Here is a 25,795-nt window from a genome sequence, read left to right as displayed (position 1 = left end):
AGAGAAAGGAAAAGGTAAAATGCCCTCTAAGATTCTCATCTAGTCCTGACACTGCACATTTTCCTGTCTCCTGAATTTAACCCAAGCATCAACTTTCCTACTGGGCCAATTAAAAATGACAAAAGCATCAATTTATCAGATATGTTCTATCATTTTCCAAATAAAGCCCAGCTGGAATCTGATACATATAACAAAAGACAAACATTATTCTTCAAGGATAACTGGTTTTAGAGGCTATAAATTTAGACTCTTCATCAGTAATGATGTAGCAGAGCAGAATGCAAATAGTAAGCCAAAGAAACAGTATCTCCACCAAATTCACTCAAAGATCTAAGGTTTTTTTAAAAAATGCTTTTAATTTGGGGTTCCTGGGTTGCTCAGTAAGTTGAGCGACTGACTCTTGATTTCAGCTCAGGTCATAATCTCACGGTTTATGGGATCAAGCCCCACATCGGGCTCCATGCTGACCTCGCGGAGCCTGCTTGGGATTCTCTATCTCCCTCTCTCTCTGCCCAACCCCCACTCGCATTGTCTTTCTCTCTCAAAATAAATAAACTTTAAAAATGCTTTTAATTTAAATCATTGTTGGTGCACATCCTGTTGTCACTTGCCAACTCAGTCAGTTGAGTGTCCAACTTCAGCTCAGGTCATGATCTCGCAGTTCATGAGTTCGAGCTCCTCATCAGGCTCCGTGCTGAGAGTTCAGAGCCTGGAACCTGCTTCAGATTCTGTGTCTTCCTCTCTCTCTGCCCCTCCCCTACTCGCACTCTATCTCTCTCTCATAAATAATTTTTTTTTAATTCAAATCACTGTTTATGAATTCCTAATACTTGAATGCTACACTATAAAGGGCATTGAACCAAGTGTCTAGAGATCTGGATTCTAGTTCAAGATCTGCAACTATCTGTGTGAGCTTACACAAATCCCAACATCTCTTAGCTTTCGTTTCTTGAAATGTAAAATGAGGGAATTAAATAGGTTAGTTTGCTTTCTATTTAAAAATTTTAAAGTTTAAACAATTATTCTCAGATAACACTATTCTCTAGGGGGTTCAAATTGCTTTAATGAGAGAACACTGCATTTATAAAATGCCATAAAATTTAAAAGCACTTTCATACCTACCCAACAACACTGTGGGATACCTATTAGTATCGTCATCACTGAGTAGTTCATTAAACAAACGTTCAGAGAAGAAAAGAGGGAAATCAGTTAACTAAAAAAAAAAAAAAAAATGACTCCCGGAACCCAGGTATGTTGATCATTGGTCCTCATTGGTTTCTAATCTTATATTCTGTCATTGCAAAAAGCTACATATTACTACATTTAGCATTGATTATTTTAAGTGTGGTATAAAAAACAACATTGGACATAAACTCAGATTTAGATAATTTGTGATCTCAATCACTCTCCTCACCAGTAAAAGCCAGTCAGTAACACCTATCTTTTGGGCTACTGTTAGACTAGGCACAAAATGGGAACAAGCCTAATACCATGTTTGTGAAAACTAAGGCTGACAAAATTGCACTGAATGCAGTCCTCAGTGGAAAGTGGCTGGTATCTGTAGGATTACCAACTCATGGAAAACTGCCACCACTTACACAGACTTGCTTCAACTTCAGAAGGCTTCCTGCCTACTTCTAAACCTACATTCTAAGTTATCAAGTTCCTCAAACGACTAGAGCAAAGCAAGAGTTGCTATAATTGTCTCTCATAATACTTGACAATTTTTGTTCACAGAAGCAGCTTTTTCAGGAAATTTAAGTAGTATATTGTTCCTATAAAGGCATCACGCAGTGCACTAGATCATGGATGTCTGGATTCAATTCCTAACTGCCACTAAATGATTTGGTACAAGGCACTCGACTTTTCTTGGTCTGTTTCCTCAGGTGTAAATGTGGTATCTGGTTTAGATAACACCTAAAAAAAAATTTTTTTTGAGTCACCACTATAATTCAAGGCTATATAAAATGCAACTAACATCTGAAGAAACAAGCATAAATTTAACTATTAGCAGTTATCAATCCTTCCATAAGTCAAATAAGGCTGATGTCAACCTTTAATTCAGTCTTGTGAACAGAACAACCTTTCAACCTCTACATTAAAACATGCATCCTGTTGTCACTTGCCAACAGAAGCTTTAGATTTGTGTTTCTCCACTCAAGAGTAGCCAGAAGACAATGGTCAATTAAAATTAAGTCCACATAAGAACTGATGCTTAACATAAAAGTATCTGACCCACACTCCTAATTAGCAGCAGGCTGCCAGGATGGGAATGGAAGCGGGTGAGGGGGGGACTAACTTGGTTTGACAGCATAATGTTAATACATCCTAAAATATTAACATTAAAAGCTAGATTCTCATGTCCCAGTATAACTTACTGCGAAACCTTCCCATGTGGGTCTCCAAGTTTTAGCACCTGAATTTCCTCTTCTGCGTAATGAGGTAATTACACTTTGTCTATGTTGGTATAAAATTATACAATTAAAGAAACTGTATCCGAGTTCAGCACAGTTGCATCTTACCTTATCTTACCTGAAAGAGGTTCTCAAGTCATCTCTTAAATATTGTGTAGTTCAAAATTATCACTGAGAAACCGTTAAATCACCAGGGCTTAGGCTGCCGGAAGCTCAAAGACCAAAAATTAATTTATTTTATTCTCTTCACATTTGTGCTAGGGCCTCCCTTTCTCTGGGACAACGATCGCCAAGGTTTTTTGTTTATTGTTTTTTAATGTTTTTTGGGGTTTTTTTTTGCCAAGGTCTATTTTAAAAGAGGCAGTTCAGAACACTAGGTAAATACGGCAATTTATCTCTTTTTATAAGTAGTCGCATTAGCATAGTTAAACATTCAGAGAATGCTACTTGCAGAAAGTGGAGTGGCCCATTAATCCGTCACCATTAACCAAAAAAGAAGAAGAAGAAGAAGAAGAAGAAGAAGAAGAAGAAGAAGAAGAGGAGGAGAAAGCAAGAAACCATCACAACTTTGGAAGAGCAACTGGGGGTTAATCTGTTCAGCGCTCTCATTATATATCTACTATCTCACAAAAGTCATTTCACTTGTGAATTTCAGAAAAAAGTAAGTAAACATATGGTACCTGGCCAGAGTACTAATTCCAGTCATAAGCAAACATTTTAGGGGCACACAATTTCACAGCCCGGGGGGCGATCTAATTGCATCAGAGAGGGCCAAATATACAGGTCTGCTCATGGCCACAAACGAAGTTGTCAGAACGCATGACATGCAGGCATAGCTACACACCGTGCACGTCACACTTCCTCAGGCGCTGGGTCACCCCTAGGGGGGAAAGATAGCTACATTTTTTTCATGAGAAATCCTACACACATAAGCAAGCTTCAGACCCCGGCATCTGGACGAGGGTCACCTCAGCGGTGCGGCTAGTTACAGGGCTCCTCCATGTGCCAAAAACCCAAAAACTTCTGAGAGCAGAAATGACCAAATTGAAAAGTGCAGAGAAGCTGCAACGTGTGGGAGACCCGTGCCACGGGGAGGCTCCAGACCACTCAAGAGAAGGGGCGACACTTCTCGGCAGTCGGGAGGCTAATGCCCAGCAGGCGAGCACTTTAGACTGCCGCCCTCTTTCATTACCTGACGGACGTCATGGCTTCACCTTCCTGCCCCACGCACCAGCGCTCGCGTCCGAAGCTCTGCGTCCGCACCGGCAGCAGCAGCGGCGGCAGCAGCAGCAGCAGGTACCACGGCAACTGCTCCTCTGCTCAGGCACTCGGCGACCGGGAGCGCGTCCTCACACACCCCGCACGCCGGCGGCCCCAGCCGAGACGGCCCCACGCGCTGATTGGCCGCGCCGGGAGGAGGCGGGCACTCCGCCCACGGCCGGTGGCCGGAGATGAGCCGGGGGCGCCTCCGGCCAAGGCGAGCCGCCCGCGCCGTCTCGTGCCGGCTGCTTGGCCCACTGGCTTGCCGAGGGGCTAGTGGGAACGGTGGCCATCTTGAGTCTTGGTAACAGCGTTCCCCCTATACCCGGTTTATGGGGCATGAGGTTGGGTGCCCGCCTCAAAAATGGCCGCCCGAAACTGGCAACTGGTTTGTCAGTCACATGGCCACGCTCTACCTCTACAGGCTCAGGTCGCTTTAACAGGACTTGGGACAGGGACGCTGTCAGGGCAATCTTCGGGGATGGGATTTAACAGCCTGGAAAAAAACCCATGTGCAGAAGAAAAGCAGCAACCTCCTGGGAAACCTCAGCCCGGGGAAAATCGAATGCGTGGCAACCCGAATGTGTGGCAACACAGCATGATGTGTTAAATTCGAACTCGCAGCCTTTAAGAATCATTTGCTGAGTCCAGCAGTCCCCAAACGTTCTCGGACTTCAGAAACACTTAGAACAACTTATTTAATGTAGAAGTTTCCAGGGCCCACTTTAAACTTTGTGCATCAGAATCTAGAAGGGTGGAGTCCAGATACTAGTATTTTTAGCAAGTCGCAGGTAATCCAGGTACATATATAGTTATAAAGCCTCTGGGTCAAATTAACCTACTCATACTATACTGCTTGCCACACTTAACTGTCGGATTACCACAATTTTCTGAAAAGTATGCAGAGCTCTGAAGCAAGCAACTAATGCCACGAGGCGGGGGCGGGCGGGAATTGGAAGGACCCTAACTCGGGGCCCTAACCTTACAATTTAGTGGGGCTAAAGGGTTAAGAAACTGATTCTGAACCACTAATAAAAGGTAAATTTCAACTGCGGTAAGGATCGGAGGGAGTAATATCAATACAGGCTTTATGACCTAAATGGCATTTCTTTATTCCCTCTTTATTCTCTGTAAAGTAATATTTATATTAACTCATTACAGCCTCCAGTGGCATTCACTACTGACCATACAGGGTGTGATCAATGCCATAGGTCTGAAATCAGTTATATTAGAAACACAACCCAACATGTGATACTGAAATGTGCCTAATGTATCCGAAAGAACTGAATTTTTAATTTTATTTAATTTTAATTAGTTTAAATTTTAAAAGCAGAGCAATGTAAAATATTTTCCATTAAACACAATTTTGTTTTCATTGGACTACATTTCACTTTTTAACTGTTGAAAATTTAGCACCCAAATCGCGACACTGTAAATATAAAATACATACCAAATTTTTCAAGACTTGGTACAAAAAAATATATTAAATATTTCAGTAATAATTTTTATACTGATTGCATGTTGCATTAATATTTTGCTTTACTGAGTTAAAATATATTAAGATTAATACCAGCTGTTTCTTTTCACGTTCTTAACGTGGCAACTAGAAAACTTAAAATTATGTGCGTCTTGCATTATATTTCTACTGGACGTTGATATTCTAAGTTAAACTTCCTTCTTCTCTTACCTATCATTGCCCCTCTGACGGAATAATTATGTTCACAAAATGAAATTAGTAGGCAGACCATTTTATTCAGATCTGTGGTTCCTTGGTAACCATCTAAAACATCAAATATTTCAAAAGACTTCAAGGTTCATTCAAAAATGCTTTTTTAAAGCATTGTTCTCTTTAATTTGGGAAATGCATATCCAGAATGAACCCATGGACTATAAATCTGGTGCGTTCAGTCCAGGACTAAAGGCTGTTAAAACCAGAACTATGCTTGGCTGATTCAGACTTTGACCAAATGTCCACAAGCAGAACAAATCAATTGTTCCTCTGGATTAAACAAGATCTGAATCAAAGAGGCAACAGAATAGCAATTTGAAGTGGAAAATGTTGATAGCCCACATGAACTAAAGTTAAATCAGGAATAATCCTTAGAAAGGATTTCAAAACCTCAATGTAATTTTTGTATGGGATGTAGTATAGTGCTACTTTATTATGCATACACATCACTTGACAGATCTTATTAAAATAAAGAGTTTGACTCAATAGGTCTTATGGCCAACATTTTGCCAGTTCTTTATGCATTCAGATTTCATCAAGTGCTTGTGGTCTGTGGGCCATGTTAAGTAGTAAGGTTGTAAAGGTAGCAAGACAGGCAAGATTTGGAGCCCCTGCTTGACTTCCTACTAGCTGCATGACCTTGGACTGGTTCTTAACCTATCGGTCCCTCAGTTTACCCACTCATGTTTTTCAGGGCATTGTGAAAATTAAAACTTAATTCTAGTAAAGTATCTATTAGAGTCCTTGGCACATGGGTAAGTACTACTTTGTTATAATCACACTGGTTAAAATTACATCTCTGGGAAGCATTATATGAAAGCTAACATGAACTTAGCCCTGTGAAAAACAAAATGCACTTTTCCTCATGCCTAAAATACTCAGTGATTCCCGTTCTTGATTTTTAACAATAAAGTTTTTTAAAATATTAATTTTCTTAAGCTTCTAGATTCAAAATTTTACTTAACAAAAATATACTAAATTCTGTGCCATTAAGGAAAAATAAGGGTCTGTACTATCCAAATCTTTAACCAAAGTAAAGCTACATCACATTCTCATCTAACAATCAAAACTTTAAATGTTTTTTACTCATAATCAGTCTACACAACTTTCAAAAAATTTCTTTTAAAACATATTTAGGTACCAGTTCATTTCAGCAGGTATAGGCATAAAAATGTTATTTCAGCAAACAGGGCTCCTGTGTGATTGAGTCAATAAGGTAGGGACAAAAGTAAAGACAAGTTTTTCCAGGCAAAAGCAGAAGTTCTCTTTATTCTTTCTCTCCTAGGCCTTTCTTTCACTCTTTTTCTAATCTTTCCCTACCCTCCCTTCCACCCAACCTTTCAGATCTCCCCCGCCCCCACCTCTCCCCCCATCTCCCCACACCCCCCCGGCACCGCCCCACACACACACTTCACATGCAGCTACTGAGTAACTATTATTTAAACTTCTTTGATTAATTTTTTTTTTTAGTAGGCTTCAAGCCCAGCATGCAGCCCAATGCAGGGCTTGAACTCACAACCCTGAGATGGAGACCCTAGATGAGATCAAGAGTCAGATACTTAGCTGACTGAGCCACCCAGGTGCCCCCTGATCAATTTTTTAAGTAACTTATTTCAACTGAATTCTTTTCACTTTAGGGAAAAAAATGGCCAACTGAAATTTCTAACCTTCACTAACCTTACAATTTAAATTGTTGCATCAATAAATAAATAGTTGCATCAAGATAAGTGGGTCAGAATAGTTTGCTCTTGGAAAGATAGGTAAGTAAATACTCTATTTTATTTAACCATGTGGTTAGTCAGCCACTGTAAAAGCAAATAGACAACTAACTCCAAACAGCTAAGTGTCTTTGGGTAGCATAAACAAATACAGTATGTAGACCCACCATCCGAAATTTTTTCAACAAATGCTTCAAACCTCAAAATAATAGCAAAGTTCTCATCAAACACAACCAGTTTGTTGTTAAGGGTGCAATAAAACAAGCACTTTCGTACATTGTTAGTGGGAGTATAAATTAATACATTTCTAGAAAGCTTTTTGGCAGTATGTGTCACCAATTCTTTTAGGCAACTATCATAAATAAAATAGAACAATGTGAACAGAGATTTGTACACCAGTTATTCATTTCAGCATTAATAGAAAAAAATTTATGATATTCTAAATAACAAAAAATAGGGTAATGGTTAAATAAATTACAGAAGAATGTCATACAGCTATTGCAAAATGTTTTCAGACACCTTTAAAATTTATTTGAGAGACAGAAAGAATGTGTGTGTGCACACCCTTAAGTGAAACAGGAGCAGAGAGAGAGGAAGAGAATCCCAAGCAGACTCCGTGCTATGAGTGCAGAGCCTGACGTGGGGCTCGAACTCACAAACCATGGAGATCATGACCTGAGCTAAAATCAAGAGTCAGACACAACCGAATGAGCCACCAAGGTGCCCCTCACAGGCTGTTTAAGGATGTACGAAAATATTTATCATATATTAAATGAAAAAGCAAAATAAAAAAAGGAATGTCAAGTGTGATCTTGACCATGTTAAAAAAAAAATACATGCCATTATGCAAAGAAAAAAGATTGGAAAGAAATATACCAATATGTCATTATGGGTTTCTCTGGAGAGTGGGATTATGTGTAATCTTTCTTTTTCATACTGATCTGATTATAAACTTTCTATTATATATTGGTTTTACTAAAGTAAAATTTTTGTAATTATTGTTAAATTTTAATTATCTTTCTGAAATGGTTTAAAAATTCACAACTTATTCTTTCCATTTTTTAAAATGTATTTTTTAAATCACAACTCATCAAAAATACCCTTATTTTTAGAGGAACTGGGCTTATTTTATTCTCATTTTTATTCTTTAAAACAGGAATAACAAAAATGTCTTTATGATTTTCTTGGTTAATTTTAAATCTTACCTTGACAAAAGTTAAAAGCATTAATACCACTTTTAGAGTTCTACATAGCCCTTATGAGGCCAGCTATCACAACACTGAATGTGGAATGCCTTCCCTGCATATTACTTAAAAACACATCTCCTCATTTAATATAAATGAAAATGCTAATAAAGTAATATTTCTAAAACAATCTATATCCTACTCCAAAAAGAGAAAATTCTTAAGACTTTCTCCTAAAAATAAGTAGCATGCTATAGCCTAAGTTTCAGGAGCCTGGGAAAAAAGAGATGGGAATTCTAATCCTGGACCTAACAAAAAACAGTATAACCTTGACTATCAGTTTTCTTACCTGAAACACAAGGGAGGTTGTTATAGGTGACATCTCAAATCCCTTTCAGTTTTTATTGATCAACAAACAAAAAAAGTTCACTTGTGTCTCAATACAACTTCGGTTGTTTTTTAAAGAGTTGATCAATTTAAGGCAATTTTAGTCATCTTTCATTATGGACAAGATTATTCCCAGAAACACTGCTAAATGTATTTACTCTTTTCCCCAAAAGACATTATATAAAAGAGGCCTATTATTTTTTTTCTTTTAATGATTATCTGTAGATCATGTCACATTTCACTTTAACATTACATATTCAAACAATATAATCTTTAAATGGAACCTGATGATTTATTTCCCAGGAGAATTTGAAGAATATAATAACATTTGATTGACTGAACTTTATTTAGTAAGAATTCTTAGCAAACCTCCCTCCCAGGAACACCTACACAGTGCTTCTTTATTTCCAGTGAACTACAAATCTCTGAAACTCAAAGAAAACCTCCAATCTAAAGGTAGAGGGCAACAGTGCTACCCAATTATTTATGCTGACAAGAACACATTTTTAAATTATGCAATTGAATATCACTACCATTTCATTAAAGAAAGGGCATCTTAACATAAAAATGTATGAAACACATCACAAAATAAAGAACAGCTCTTCCCAAAGTACTGTTAGAATCTTATAAAGTATAGTTTCTATAGAATAGATTAGTCTCAGGCACCTGGGTGGCTCAGGCAGTTAAGAAACTGACTCTTGATTTCAGCTCAGGTCGTGATCTCAGGGTTGTGAGACACAGCCCGAAGTCTGTCTGTCTGGATCTGCGCTGAGTGTGGAACCTGCTTAAGATTCTCTCTCTCGCTCTCCCCCCTGCCCCTCCCCATTTGTGCTCTATTTCTCAAAAAAACAAAAAAACAAAAAACACCAAATTTTTCTCATTTTTATTTCACTATAGATCTGGTATATGGTACTTACAAACAAGCTTTTTTTTTTTTTTTAAGATTTTACTTTTGGGGCGCTTGAGTGGCTCAGTCAGTTAAGCGTCCAACTTCAGCTCAGGTCAGATCTCACGGTTCATGAGTTCAAGCCCCACGTCGGGCTCTGTGCTGAGCACTCAGAGCCTGGAGTCTAAGCCTGGAGTCTGCTTCTGATTCTGTGTCTCCCTCTCTCTGTCCCTCAGTCTCTCTCAAAAATAAATAAACATTTTTTAAAAAGATTTTCTTTTTAAGTAATCTCTCTGCACAACATAGGGCTTGAATTCACAACCCTGAGACCAAGAGTCCTATGCTCCACTGACTGAGCCAGCCAAGTGCCTCGGAATTATTCATTCATTAACTCAACAAATATCTACTGAGTACCTACTCAACTGCTCAAGACACTAGAAATTCAGCCACAATTAAGAACGTGAACTGCCCTTATATTCCAGCGAGGGGATATGGATGAATAATCAAACAAGTAAGAACATCAAATGATCATAAGTGCTATGCAGAGAATTAAAATCAGCAGATCAATGTAGAGACAGGCTCCTTTAGATGGTCAGGGAAGGCTTCCAGCAGGAGAGAAATGAATGACAAGACAAAGCCAGGTGGAGGCAGGCCATTACTGATAGCAGTAAAATGATGCCTAGACCAGTGTGAAAAAAGGCAAGAGAGAGAAGAAATGTTTGTGGTCAGAGCAAGAAGCAGATCATCTTAGCTTTTATGAGCCTAAGAAGTTTTGATTTTGTTATAAGCATGACAGGAAACCACTATAATTAAGTTTTAAATAGATGAGTAACATGATCTGATTTTGTTTTCAAAAATCACCCTTGGTTATTGTGTAGAGAATGGACTACAGGAGGAGTAATTAAGTTTTAAATAGATGAATAACATGATCTGATTTTGTTTTCAAAAATCACCCTTGGTTATTGTGTAGAGAATGGATTACACGAAAGCAGAAAGACCAAATTAGAAGCCTATTATAGTAATATAGATGACAAACAATAGTGGTGGACATAAAAGAAGATGGGCATTTTCAAGACAGAATGACAGGGCTTGCTGGTGGACTAGACATGAGAGACTAAGGAAAAAGAAGGAATCTAGAGCAACTCCTAGATTTTAGATCACATTGGGCAAATGTGGACTAAACTGGGTAAATGGTGCTGTTTATTGAGATAAATGGAGAAAGCACAAGATAAGTTCAGAAGGCTGGAGCTCTTGGAGAGGTCAGGGTTGGAGATAGAGACTTGTGAAACATATTTTTCCTTCTGGTGTTTCTTACTCTGTGGTGCCTACTGTTTTCTATTGATAGACTAAAAATAAATGTCCAGAATTGTATATGCAGTTTCATTTGAACACCACCACAAGAAACCATCCTTGGAGTCAAATGCTAGCAGCCATAGGTATATACATAAATAGAATAAGAAGTAAAACTTCCTGAGTGCATAGTTTGTGGCAGACACCATGCTATCTATCTTTCAAGTACTATCCCATTTTACCTCTCAAATATCAGGAGATATTATTGTCATTTTACAGATAAGAAATTGAAGCTCAAAGAGTTAAATAACTTGCCCAAAGTCACACGTTACAAAACAGAAATCAAAACTCTAGTAGTTTGACTGCAGAACTGGGGCTCATTACCACTATACATAGTGTCACTAGAGTAAACCCAAAAGTCTGAGACTTTTATAAATATCCAAATTTTAGAACACCACACCATGATTTCACCCACAAGATGCAGTGATTCAGTGAGTTTTCTGATTAGCTAGAGCACCATATGAAATATTTTCAGAAATTTCTTCCTTATTCTTAAATAGATTGAGCAGCCAATGAATTGCCATTTTAATCTTTAATTTAACCAAGACTCCTAATTAAAGCCAAGAATCATTTCTTAGACCTCTTCATTTTTCAAAATTTCATTTCTGTCAAAATCACAAGAGTGGTTTTTGACAAAAACATTTTTAACCACTCTGCAAGAACTTAGGGGTACACAAGGAGTAGCAAATGGCTAAATTTACTACCAAGCTAAGTAAATCCCCCATCCTAGACATTCAGCTGTATGAATCTAATTTAGGCCTTATTGAGGCCTTGCTTATCAAAATCTTTCAAGACTCAGAAGTTGAAAACACAAATGTTGACAAAAGGTTCCAATGTAAAAATAAATTAACTTAGATAGCCCTTAGTACATTCTTTTTCTAAGTCCTAATCCCTACCATTTTCTTTACAACAGTAAAAATAAATGTAGTCTCAAATTGAATATGCAGTTTTATCTGAAAAATGTCCTAAGAAATAATCATTTCTATTTGGTTGTTTTATAAATAATGGAACGAGTTTCTAATGTTTTCTTTTTAAGTTTTTTTTTTAATGTTTATTTAGTTTTGAGAGAGAGAGAGAGAGAGAGAGAGAACGTGAGCATGGGAGGGGCAGAGAGAAAGGGAGACACAGAATCTGAAGCAGGCTCCAGGCTCTGAGCTGTCAGCACAGAGCCCAGCGTGGGACTCGAACTCACTAAGCGTGAGATCATGACTTGAGCTGAAGTCTAACGCTTAACTGACTGAGTCACCCAGGTGCCCCTCTAACCTTTTCTTTTATTCAACGTTTTTGTTTTCTTTACTGAAGGGGGGTGGGAAACAAGCAGATTTCTCACTCATTCTGGTTTCAACAAAAACATAAGAACCTCAAACTGCCTGTATGTGAAGGGAGTTATTAAATCCAAATGTAATCTTTAGGCATTGTAAGAAGGCAGCTCCTTTTGCATGCCAAACAGACATTTTAGGAAGTATTAGGTAGCAAAATTAAGACTTCACAGAAATTTTTGAACCTTAAATCATTTCTTTATTTTTAATTTTTTTAATGTTTATTTATTATTGAGAGACAGAGAGAGCGAGTGAGCAGGGGAGGGGCAGAGGGAGGAGGAGACACAGAATCTGAAGCAGGCTCCAGGCTCCAGGCTCCGAGCTGTCAGCACAGAGCCCAATGCGGGGCTCGAACTCACAAACCATGAGATCACGACCTGAGTCAAAGTCGGACACTTAACCGACTGAGCCACCTAGGCGCCCCTAAATCATTTCTCCAAAAACCTAAAATAATCAGTATTCCGTGGAAAAATAATATACATAAATTCTGAACTTTGAAACAAAAATAGACTTATAATATTTCCCAATGGAGAGGAGAAGACTATTAGAGTAATCATCTTTCAAAGGGCAATAACAGATTAAAAGCTTGGAAATATAATTCAGTCATGTTTTTCAAAATTACTTTACCATAATTGTGGCAGATTAAAAATGGCCTCAATTTCTTGGAGACAAAAGTCTATGCCCCCTCCCCTTGAATTTTACCCTAGAACTTTTTGACCAATAGGGTATATGAAGTGATGCTATAACAGATTCCAGACTAGCCTTAAGAGGACTGCCAGTTCCTGTCTTGGTCTCTTAAAGCCCTGAACTGCCAGGTAAGAAGCCCAACAAAGAGGTTGAAGAAACCACATGGAGAGGATCACAAACTACACAGCGAGGTAGAGAAGCAGGTTGAGCCAAGCTTTCCAGCCATCTTCAATGAAGCATCAAGCATGTAAGGACAAACTGAACACTCCAGACCAGACCTGTGGTCAGCTAAATACCTCCAAGTGATCCTAGTCAGTACCACATGGAGCAGAAGAGTCAACCAGTCAAACCACGTCTGAATTCCCGACCCACAAAATCATGAACTCATAAAATGGTTGTTATTTTAAGCCACTAAATTTTGGGATAGAAAGCCACACTCACTGTGAAAAATACATTTTGCATTGCAACCTAGTATACTATACTTATACCTAACTGAACAATGTTTCACAAAGCAATACTTAACTATATTCAATGCACTGATACTTTCTATTGTTTTCCTTTTATAAAATACCAGTTATGCTACAACTTAATTGATTCATGATGTAGTTTGAAAAGCATTTTTAATTTATACTACTCACTTCACAGGTACATACACAAAGCTAAACAAAAACCTTATTAGGACCCAGTTCATAACAAGAAGTTTCTCACAAACTCACACAGTTCAGGGCTGAGTGAAAAGCTGAAAAGATGAGGTGTCTGAGGCTGGAGATTATACAGAAATCAGAAATAGCTAAGAGGAATTGAGCCTTTCTCTTTTTTATCACTTCCTTTTACCTCCCCCTTCCTATTCACAGAGCTATATTTCCCTCCCCCACTTTCTTTTTTCTATGATTATCAAGCATTATGGAATTGAGGTTTTAAATATTATATGAATTTAATGAAATGTTATAGTCCTATTCTTAAAAGTAGGTTAACTGAACATTTCATCATTTCTATTAAAAGGTTGATTTTTATTATTATTATTTGTATGAGATCCAAGGCTAATTATGACTATAGGTCATTTTTAATGAAAAAAAATTCTCATCACTGCCATCTCAGATCTGGTAGAACATTTTCACAGGATTTGAAATTACTAATAGTATTAAAAGATTAACAGCTTTTCAGACGATTACTAGTTATTGTTTCATTTATAATATAGGAATAATTTTTGAAACAAAGGGTGTGCTTAATTTTTTAGTCATACAAATTACTATTGATTCCTGTTGCTGTTGTTTACATAATATCTGAATATTATAGCTAATTATTAAAAATCTTTAATAAGACAGATTCAGGTTTGAATCCTATCTCTGACACTCACTGTGTAATCTTGGGCATATAGTACACTTTCTAAACAATAAGTTACTTCATATTATTATAATAATTAATAATATTTGGGACATAAGATTCAAATTATTAATATCAGGGGAAAGTCTAAAATCTGTAAAGTAAATTAAAACTTATCAGATATTGTTCTCTTAACTGGAACAGTTTAATTCTTAAACATAAGCAAAATTGGGTTTGCTCAAGGCTTTTTAATTGGAAATCTGCTCAAAAGTTCAATGAGTTAACCAACTGAAGTATATTCCACAAGGGAATACAGTATTATTTATTCTTGGGGTTTGACGGGAAGGGCTACATATGTTTGGTTAATAAGAGAACTTGAAAGACAAAAATTAAACAAGATTACTAAACACAGTGCCACCGAATTTCTTTAAATAGTGTGATTATCTAGGACACACAGAATTCACCTTGACAAGTTCTCAATTTGTATCTTCATAAATGTAATATAAACAGCAGGAAATGTGAGTTGTAGGTCCTGGGTGTGAACTGAGAGCTCACTAATTAGGGAGTCTTAACCTCTCTGGGTCTATTTCCTCAGTTGAAGACAATTATCTAGTGCCCTTCCTGTGAGGATCAGTAAGAAAAGGTAAGTGAGAGCACATGATATAATCCTTAAATATGTTATTTTATCTCAAAAGGAACAAACTTCAAAGAAAACAGGCACTTCGTTTCTTGTTCCGGAGGGTAAATACAATAGGAAGTTATAGGACTTGGGATCAAATCTCAACTCAAATACTTAATTGCTTTAAGTAACTAGCTGCGTTACCTGACTGATACCACTTAATCTCTCTGGGCTTCAATTCTCTCCTCTACTATGTAAATATTAGACTTTTTAAGGCACTAACAATCTAACGGTTCTAAAATATGTTCAAAAGTTTCTAAAAATCACATGAAATTGTAAATTACAATTTCAAAGGCACATCTTGGCTGAAATATGCTATTGTTTTCACACCCCAACTCCACAATTTGCAGAAAACCTCAGCTCTGTGAGGTCCCACCCTACCAGAGAATTCGCACCCAGTCATCTCCTCCCACCCCTGTTCCTACCCCCACTCCCGCCAGCATTTCCCAGCAGTCTTTGGAAAAACTGCTCAAAAGGAATGGCTAGAACAGCTTGCTTATGAGTATACAGATCTGTTTTCTAAGTGTAAAGATTCAACATCTAGGCCAACAAATCATTTAAGGAGCTCTGGCTTGGACTTGATATCTACCGGACATTAACAAATCTTCTCAGGAATGTAGTTTATTCAAGCTTCACATAAGTCAAAGGTCTCGTGTGTGTGTGTGTGTGTGTGTGTGTGTGTGTGTGTGCGCGGCGCGAGTGTTTCCATTAGTAGAAAAATGTACTCCTCTTCCCTTATTTGTGCTGAACCTAGGGGAGGAATGGTGCACACACAGGGGAAATGAGTGCTAAAGAAGGAACTGCTGCCTAATGGAGGAGGGTAGACCAAGATAACTAAAGATCTGTGAGTTTAAGTCTAGAAATGTATGTATTTCTCTATACAGCACCATTACAACATTCAAACACAGGTTTGTATTCCCCACCCCCAAAAAAAACAAATCTTTTCCTTTTTTTTTTTTTACTAAAATACTATTTTTAATACTAAACATTGAATATTACTTACTGAATAAAATAATGTAACTGGGGGCAGCTGGGTGGCTCAGTCAGTCTCAATGAGACTCTTGATTTCAGCTCAGATAATGATCTTGCAGTTCTGGAGTTCTAGACCCATATTGGGCTGTGAGCTGACAGTGCAGAGCCTGCTTGGGATTCTCCCTCTCTTCCCTCTCTCTCCGCACTTCCTCTGATCACTCTCTCAAAACACAAAAATTAAAAAATTAAAAAACTTTAAATCATGTAATTGTAATTGTTTTATTGTACTATTTCAAATCTAAACCACCCAGTTCTATACATTTGGGTAAGCAACGGCTAAGTAAAACAAACAAGTAGAATTTTGTCAGTATACTTTCATGTGCATCAACAAGCCATCTGTACTAGAGTCGCTTCATCTTGAGTATGTAAGAACAGAGACATAACCCAGGGTATAAGCCTGCATCACTTCTACAGCTTAACAGCTTTAATCTTCAACAAAACTAAACTAAAAATGATAACTATGGTTTCATCTCCATTTAGGAAAAACAATTTCTGAAAAACTCTATTTTAGGAGGAACCTAAGACTACCCTCAGTCATGCCTACAAAACAAGAAAATGTTCAAATTTCTCATGTGATTAACTTCAAAGACAACACATTTGAACTGTTTATTTTTAAAGGAAATAATTTTCTTGTATTTCAACTTGTTTACTCAAAAACTTACATGGTTTTTCAGACTTCAGCTCTAGGGCTCAAAGAGTAAAACAGTTTATTGCTATATCAAGCCTAAAGGAATTTGAGAAAACCAAGACATCTGAATTTGATTCTTCAGCTATATTTTGTTTCCAAGTGACCCCTCTTGGATGAATCAACAGAGACAGATTCCTTTAAAAGACCATTTTGTGGTATTATCCATTGGTTAGACAGCATATTATGTTACACAGTACCCTACAAAATTAAGAACAGTATTGCTAATCCTCAATGTTTTTAGAGTTCTAATTACATTCAAATAGGGTCACTAATTAAGGACTTGCTAAACCACAGGAAAAAGATTAATCATTCTGATAGGTCACTGAGATCTTTTTTGTAAATGCACTCTTTCAGAAAATGTATTCCTCCACCAAATAAGCAATTTTATATTTAAAAAAGAAAACACTGACCACAGGGCCTTAATAAAATGTTTACATAGAAGTATATTTACTTCTGAAGGAATTTTCCCCATAGACAAATGCTGTACATATTTTCTTACTCTATTCTAGAAAAGACACTGAAATCAGCATGCACGCAATGAAAGCCAAAATGCAAATGAAAACTCACATGTTCAGGTGTTCTTATGCTGAAAGCTAATTACATTGCTTCCTAAATGAACACAAATCATAGGAGGCCACAAGTACAAATAATTCAAGCAAAAACATCAGAAATAAAACATGTAAGCGAAAGTAACAACTTTAAATCTGCTTTGGAAAATATTCAAAAAGTATCTTTTCAAGTGGCATGTGAAACTTCAGTTTGTAAAGACCACTTCCGTGAAATAAGCCTTCTAAATCTTGAGATCCAAAAGTTGAAGAAAAATCTTTACTTTAGTCAGTCAGTATTTTACAGGAAGAAAAGACTAATAACTTAATGACATGACCAGTATTTTTTTTTTTTAACGTTTATTCATTTTTGAGAGACAGAGAGAGACAGAGCATAAGCAGGGAAGGGGCAGAGAGAGAGGGAGACACAGAATCCGAAGCAGGCTCCAGGCTCTGAGCAGTCAGCACAGAGCTCGATGCCGGGCTCCAACTCACGAACTGCAAGATCATGACCTGAGCCGGAGTCGGACGCTCAACCGACTGAGCCACCCAGGCGCCCCATGACATACATGACCAGTATTATGGTAGGGCTAAACAGAAGAGATCTTTGAAATACTTAAAATCATAGATGTGTTGAATGGGAACCTCAGGAAAAATGCAGCAACTGATAAGAAATTCATGTTTCTGCACAATAGCAAAGTTTTAAAAGCAATTTAAAATTTTAATAAAGGTCCACAATCCTTTTGTTGAATTTTTTGGGCAAGATATGTTTTGGGGCCACAATTTTATGAGATTCCAAATTTTATAGCTTTTAGGAAGATAATATACTGTATGTACTATGTACTTTGTAAACCACCCACAGTTTCATCAAGCATGTCATTAACAAACTTAATATTTCTACAACAAAATATATACAGTTGTATAAGGCAGATAAATATTACAGAGAGCCTAATATCAAGTTTTGCTGCCAAATTAACTTTTAAAAAAATTAACTTTTTTAAAAAAGTTAAAACTTCCAGTTTTCAGAGCTTTTGGGATTTCAGAAATATAGACAAAAAGATTACAACCTGTAATAAAACCATTATACTACATATTTTATAAAGTTTCAGATTTACTTAGTATCTCAGAGTTCCATTCTGTAATGGGGATATCTAGCTACTCAGCACCCACCCAAAATATGTATTCAGTGCACATCAAGTTTCTCCAGCTTAAAATCCAGAGTCCTAATATACATGTGCAGTGTAAAAAAGTTGGAAAATACAAAAAAAATAAATAAATACACAAAAATAATGTTTCCACAATGTTTCCACAGAGATAACAGCTATTAAATTTTGGATATTGTTGGGGTGCCTGGGTGACTCAGTTTGGTTGAGTGTCCAACTTCAGCTCAGGTCATGATCTTGCAGTTCATGAGTTCAAACCCCATTTCGGGCTCTGTGCTGACAGCTCTGAGCCTGGAGCCTGCTTCCAATTCTGTGTCTCCCTCTCTCTCTGCCCCTCCCCCACTCGTGCTCTGTCTCTCTCACTCTCAAAAATAAATGAACATTAAAAAAAATTGGGGATGTTGTCTAAATTGTCTGATTCTTTCTATACACATTAATAATTAGGATCAAATCTCCATAATTTTAGTGCGGATTTTTGTTTTTATCTTACTATGGACCTGGAATACCCTTTCAACCTGAGGATGCTGGTCCTAAAGTCTGGAAAATTGTCAGCCATCATTTCTTCTAATATATCTTATCCACCATTCACACTATTTCCTCTTTCTGGAAAACCCAGTTAGATGTTAAGTTGTTGCCTCTCAATTGATATTTGTACCTCTTAATTCCTTTTTATTTCTCTATTTTACATCTGAGTGAATTACTCAGTACTATCTTCCAATTCACTAATTTTCCCTTCAAAAATGTTTGGTCTAGAGTTTGATCAACCTATTTTTTGTTTTAATTTCAATAACTCCATTTATTCTTTTAAATAGCTATTTATTTTTTGATTCATAACATGTTTTTGATAGTGGGGAAATTACAATTCCCAATTCTGAGCCATCTGGCAGCTCAGCCGTCTCTGTGCCACCACTTTAGGTCCACAGCTTTTTAAAGCAACAGCCAGGAGTAAAGGCACTCAGCCTTCTTTTCATCCAGGCCCAGCCCAGCTCCCAGTTTCATCCACTTTATGACACCTCTTTCCCTACACAGTTATTTCCACCAGCTCATGAACCCAGAGTCTAATTGCATACTTCCTTCCCGTTTTAGTCCCTGCATATGTTTATCTTGCTCTTGAATATAGCTGTATCTGTTTTCTTTTTAAATTTGTAATTGCTGCATTTGGAGCAGAGAGTCAACAGTAGGATAAACAATACCATAACAGCTAACATTTATTGTATACTTATGGACTGCGAATTTTATATTTATTTTCTCATATAATCCTCTTAACAATGTTTTGAAGTAGGTACTATTATTATACCCATTTCATAGGTGAGAAAACAGGCACAAGGCCAGTTAGCAACTGTTCCAAGATCACCAGCTAATAAGGACCAAGAGTCAAACCAGATATCAGATACCAGAGACCACGCTCTTAATCACTATACTGCCTTCCATCCTGATCAAAATGCTCTTTATAATTCTGATTCTCTCTTTCTCTTTCTCTCTCTCCCTCTCTCATTCCACCTAACTGTGAACATTTTGCACACAGGCAGCATCTTAAGTGACGGAAGGGAAGTGGAGCTGTATTCCAGGTAGAAAGTAGTATATCAGCCTTATATTTTATTTAGTGTTATTCAGTCTAGGCCTATACCTAAAATCAGAAACACGGTTTTCAATGCCTATCTTTTTTCATAGAGCCCTTCCCACTTTCCCTGAGCTCTAGGCATTTCCCATGTGCCCCTAGACACCCAGGACCATCCATGCAGGCTTGCCCCTGCTCTCTCTCCACCTCCGTCACTCTGTCCTAGTATATAATGCCCAGGAAAGCACCCTATTAGGACATTCATACAAAGTACCTTAGAAGACTTTTGTTTTCCATTTTCCTTCATAGCCCAAAGCCTTAATCATAAAGGATTACATTTGTGAATATAAGTGAACAGCACGCAGTATAATCCAAAAAAGAGCCATCTTCAATTTTAGGCTGCATTATTAAAAATATAAAGTCTAAAAAAGTGAAGGTTATCAGTGCCACTCTATACCGTGCTAATAATTCATTCAACAAACATTAATTGAATCACTCCTAAGGACTAGGCACTGTGCAACACACTAAGGACGTACAAATCACCCTTTCTCTTTGCCAGTCTGCATATATTTTCCTCATTTAATCCTCACAACAGAACGCTCCTAGAACAGTGTGCTCAGTTTGTAAAACTAATCTTCCAGAGAATTTTCTGAAAGAGAAAAAAATGTGTTTTAGAAGAAGGGTTACTAAAACTATTACTTGGTCACCTAAGATACTTAGCCTTTTCTCCCTATATTTACTATCCAATTTTTAAAACGCAGGGTCCTTAGTAAGGCAGGACACAGAGGGAAAGAATAAAAGGAATCCATGGAAGTGAAATGGTTAGGAAGCAATAATTTGAGAAAAGCTCAATATTTGCTGATTGGAGAATTGCAGTTTGTTTTCTTTTTAATGTTACTAAAAGTCATGACCTGGAACAATCTTTAATTGCTAATGTCAGTAAGTTATGATGTTGGTTCTTAGGATTCAACCCTTCCTAACATCAACTTCAGAAAGTACAAATATTTGCTATGATGAATAAGTACAGCTATGTCTCAAGAAGATTAGGAAGAACTTGACACTGGAGATGGAGAGACTAGTTAGGAAGCCAACAAATGTAAGCAAGATAAAGTCTACACTTGAGTTGTGGCAGCAGGAATGGAAAAGGAAAGGTGTTTATGAGACATTACTGAAGAAGAAAAGATCAACTTTGATAATCATATGTGGATGGAAAATGAAGCAAATACCTAGGTTCCAAACTGTGGAGAAAGAATTAGTGATGCCATTAACAGATGTAGGAGCCATGTAAGAAGGTGCACATTTAGGACAAGAGACAGATTTAGCTTGATATACATGACTTTGAAGAGCCAGCAAGACACTCAGAAGGAGATATTCAGCAGACAGTTAAAATTAGGGTCTGACAACTTAAGGACTTAGCAATAGCAATATGATCCAGTACATGTCCAGTACAAAGTATGGATGCCCTCTACCTTCTGCTCCAGTCAGACCAAACCATCTGTAGTTCCCCTACAGAGGCAGCTCTCTCCCATCTCTACCTCCAAACAAACCTTCCTATAAAGCCAAACACCCTACTTCATACCTGGTTAACTCCTTGTCATATTTCAGAATGCTCAGGTATCATTTTCCCAACCCTTACTAATTTCCCACCAGGAGGATGGTGCCTGGGTCTTACCTCTCTACATATTAGCACCTAATATTTAGTACCATTCCTAAAATAGCAGCCACTTAAAGACTGATTGGAAAAAAACAGACTTGGCACATGTTCAATAAGCTTTCAAAAGAACAGGATCCTCTTAGAGATGACCACTAAAGAAATGAACTTGGATGAGATTTCCAAAGGAGAGAAAAGAAAATGAGTGGTCCTAAATATAGGTATTCATCGTGGAATATATTCAACTAGGGATCAGTTCCCAAAAATGGTTCCCAACTTCCTTCAGCCCCAAATACCTCATCGGTGACACAAGGAGTATTACCTACCTCGCAGGCTGCTGGGAAGATTAAAGGAGATAGCATATATAAAGCACCTAGTATAATACCTGGCACTCAATATTCCCTTCTGTTCCCCAACCCCACGTGAAAACATGTTAAAGCCTGCTTATTTCTCTGCAGCTTTAGTAACTGCTACAACCTGACAAGCAATCCAACCTAGAAAAATAATGGATATTTGAAAAAGGGAGGCTAGACTTGTCAAATACTCTCCCTTAGAGTAGTCTTTTCAGTCTCAACACTATTGTTAATGTTATCTAGATAATTCTTTTTTGTTGTAGGGGGCTTCATGTACATTGTAGGATGTTTAGCAGCATCCTTGAACTCTACTTAACTAGGTGTCAGTAGCACTCCGTACCAAAAATGTTTCCAGACATTGCCAAATGTCCCTAAGAGGCAAAATTTCCCCTGGTTGAGAACTACTACCCCAGAGCTAACTGAAATTCTCAAAGTTCTAACTCTTCTCCCTGACACCTACAAACATATATCATACATTCATTTGTTCCTCACTGTCTAATTCCACACATTAAATTGTGCTTAGGCTTTATAAGCCACTCTCCTGAAAAATTAACCAAAACGGGTAGCTAGCCTCTTAACTGTCAAACCAGTCATCATAGATAATGCATGCAATCCAACCAATCAGTGCATTATCACACTGCAACCCTTAAAACCAAATTAATGTAAGTAGGAATAGCCAATCCCCAAAGGTCTTCACACAAAATTAAGAGATTTGTCCAAGTACTCAAGTGTCTAATCTTTTAACTTCATGTCTACAAGTGGCACTAAATAGGTTATTATATAAAGTGAGTTTTTAGTTGCCTAAGGACTTGTACAATTTGGGGTGGGTTTTTTTGTTTGTTTGTTTTTTAAAGTAAGCACTATGCCCAACATGGGGTTTATACTCATGACGCTGAGATCAAGAGTCACATGCTGTACCAACTAAGCCAGCTAGGAGCCCAAGCACTTTCACAAGTTTTAAATAAACACAATGACATATAAGATACATTCAATATATTTAAGAATTAAGTAGGATGGGGGGGATGGGCTAAGTGGGCAAAGGACATTAAGGAAGATACTTGTGGGGTTGAGGACTGGGTGTTATATGTAGGGGATGAATCACTGGATTCTACTCCTGAAATCATTATTGCACTATATGCTAACTAACTTGCATGTAAATTTTTTTTTAAAAATTTAAAAAAAAAGAATTAAGTATGAGACACCTATATATTGCAACAATATAACAAGTTATGTACAGTAACAAAAAAAATAAGCAAAAATAGAGAAACAAAAACTGAGTTAACAGTTCTCAAGGGTTTTTGGATAATTGCTTGAAGTTATAAGTATACAGCATGGTAATTAAGAGCACAAGCCTGGAATCAGACTACCTGGATTAAAATCCCACCCCATCTCTTATTAGATAGGTGACCTTGATCAATTTACTTAATTTCTCTATGCCTGTTTCTTCCTTAGTAAAGGAATTATAGTATCTACCCTGTAAGGTTGTTGTGGGATTGAATGACTTAAAACAGGTAAACTACTGAAACAGTGCCTGATACATACATACTAAATGTTAAATATTATTATTTACCATTGTTTTTAAGGCTGCATAGCAGAGAGTAGTGTTTCTTGGGTGGCTATATAAAAGTTGACACTGGGGGCGCGTGGGTGGCTCAGTCTGTTAAGCATCTGACTTTGGCTCAGGTCATGATCTCACTGTTTATAAGTTCGAGCCCCACATCAGCTCTGTGCTGACAGCTCACAGCGTGAAGCCTGCTTCAGATTCTGTGACTCCCTCTCTCTCTGCCCCTGCCCCACTCACTCTTGCTCTATCTCTCTCAAATATTTTAAAAAATTAATTTAAAAAAAAGCTGACAATGGAATCAAACAATGGACTTGCATCCAGATGCTCTGGATTCATATTTCAGTTCCTTAACTAATTATTTCATTTGGGCTTCAATCTCCTCACCTGCAAAATAGGCAAATGCCTTGAAAATGTGTCAGCATAAGAGAAAAATCTAAGGACCATATGTTTAGTAGGATAGAAAGGAAAAGTTGCATCTGTCTTCCAATTTGGTAGAGGAAACTTTGTGAAGGAGGTACCTTTTAAAAAAATACTCTAGTAATGGACAGAGTAGGGAAAGCACATGCCCTTGAACCCAGGTAGGTCTGATTCAAAAAGCCGATGCTTTTTTCAATCTATGGATTGAAAGCTTAACATAAAAAGAGAACATCCTGGGGCGCCTGGGTAACTTAGTAAGTTGGGATCCGACTCTTGCTTTCCACTCAGATCATGATCTCACTGTTAATGGGATCACTCAGGGGTCAGGCTCTGTGCTAATAGCACAGAGCCTGCTTGGGATTGTCTCTCACTCTCTCTCTCTCAAAATAAATAAACATTTATTTTAAAATTGAGAACATTCTGAGTTGTCAAAAGAAAAAATAAGTTTATTTCTTTGCAAACTAATCCTTTGAGGGTAGTAGGAATACATTAAAAGCACTGGCAGAAGGATGCCTGGGTAGCTCACCGGGTTAAGCATCAGACTTCCACTCAGGTCATGATCTCGCTGTTCTTGGGTTCGAGCCCCGCGGTGTCCGGCTCTGGGCTGACAGCTCAGAGCCTGGAGCCTGTTTCAGATTCTGTGTCTCCCTCTCTCTGCCCCTCCCCTGCTCGCATTCTGTCTCTCTCTGTCTCAAAAATAAACATTAAAAAAAAATTTTTTTTTAAAGCACTGGCAGAGATACGGCCACCATCCATCCAAAACAGCTTGAAAACAGTATCAGGCCTCTAACTGACCTTCTCCTTTCATTTACAAATGCTTCATTCTTTTGGAGGTGAAGTATGATTTTGGAAAAAATGAGACTTGTCTTGTATAATCAAGGAATATCCCAATAGTTTTAAAACAATTTGTCTATACTTACATATAAAAATCAATGCCTTACAACAAACATTTCAAAATCATCAAGGACTGTGCATGTTACACTTTATACTTATCAGGAAGGAATACTTTAACAAACAACATTTTATAAGTAAATTACAACATCATGTGAGGCAGGTGTTGGGGCAAAATTATCTCTACTGCTGCCAAAAAGTAAAAAGAAGAATCAGTATTTCCTATCTATTCAGCCCAAAACCGTCCCGCCAAGCCTGCAAAAGGTCTTCAAAGATGTCAACTTTCAGAGTGCGTACAAAAAAGAAAGGTCAAGGCGCCCTTCCGCGACACTACTAAAAATCCCTAAGAATTCTGTCTTTGCCCAAGGGTAGAGCAGTCGCTGGACCTCCTCCTCGTTATCCCCCAGAAAATAGGAGGTGGCAGGGTTGGACTCTGCTCTGCACGAGTCAGGTCATACAAAGTCCCACTAGCCCAGCCGGGGGGGGGGGGGGGGGGAGCTCCCACGTGGCGCCCGCAGCGTGCTCCTCGCCAGATAGGTTCTCCCCGGCCAGTGTCCTGATTGGCCAAGAGCAGCCGGAGCGAGCAGGCGGCGACTCGGCCAAACTGGGCGGGCGCGGGGCAAAGGGTCGCAGCCTGGCGGGCAGCTCCGTAAACTGCCGATCGTGAGCTTTGGCCCCAAGCCGACAGCGAGGACACCATTCGGCTCCAGGGCCGTGAAACCCTACGTGGGCCCCGGGTAGTTGCAGACGCCGTCACCCTCCACCCTATGTCGAGGAGCGCTCACCTCAGCGCTCGCGGCGCCTCCACCTTCAGCTTTTTGGGCTTCGGCTCCTCCTCGGTCGCAGCCATCTTCGAACTCCCACCCCTTCTGCTCTCTGGCCCCACCTCCCTTATCTCATCACCGCCCCTTTCTCCCCGAACCCCGCCTCTCCTGACTCTTTCCACTCGGTGTCTCTTCCTTCCACAGCCATTGGCTCAGCCCCTTCTGGTCCCGCC

General features: G+C 38.2%; 1 protein-coding gene across 7 annotated transcripts in view; it reads right to left on the bottom strand.

Moving 5' to 3' along the window:
* The window catches only part of ADK (adenosine kinase), a 528,728-nt gene that overhangs the window by 487,079 nt on the left and 15,854 nt on the right, over positions 1–25,795 (bottom strand). For 3 of the 7 annotated variants that reach the window (XM_053207897.1, XM_027062319.2, XM_027062320.2), the window contains exon 1: positions 25,584–25,663. The exons of 1 other annotated variant lie outside the window; for it this stretch is intronic. In XM_053207897.1, the coding sequence (XP_053063872.1) occupies positions 25,584–25,648 (65 nt within the window). In that variant the 5' untranslated portion in view covers positions 25,649–25,663. Of the gene's footprint in view, positions 1–3,606; positions 3,795–25,583; positions 25,722–25,795 lie in introns of those variants that run through there. 3 more of the 7 variants (XM_015067729.3, XM_015067730.3, XM_053207900.1) reach the window with 3 other exon arrangements.

The sequence above is a fragment of the Acinonyx jubatus genome, chromosome D2 (genome assembly GCF_027475565.1).
Source record: "Acinonyx jubatus isolate Ajub_Pintada_27869175 chromosome D2, VMU_Ajub_asm_v1.0, whole genome shotgun sequence".
Lineage (NCBI taxonomy): Eukaryota > Metazoa > Chordata > Mammalia > Carnivora > Felidae > Acinonyx > Acinonyx jubatus.
The sequence above is the reverse complement of the archived record's forward strand: the minus strand, read 5'-3'. Positions and strand labels throughout refer to the sequence as shown.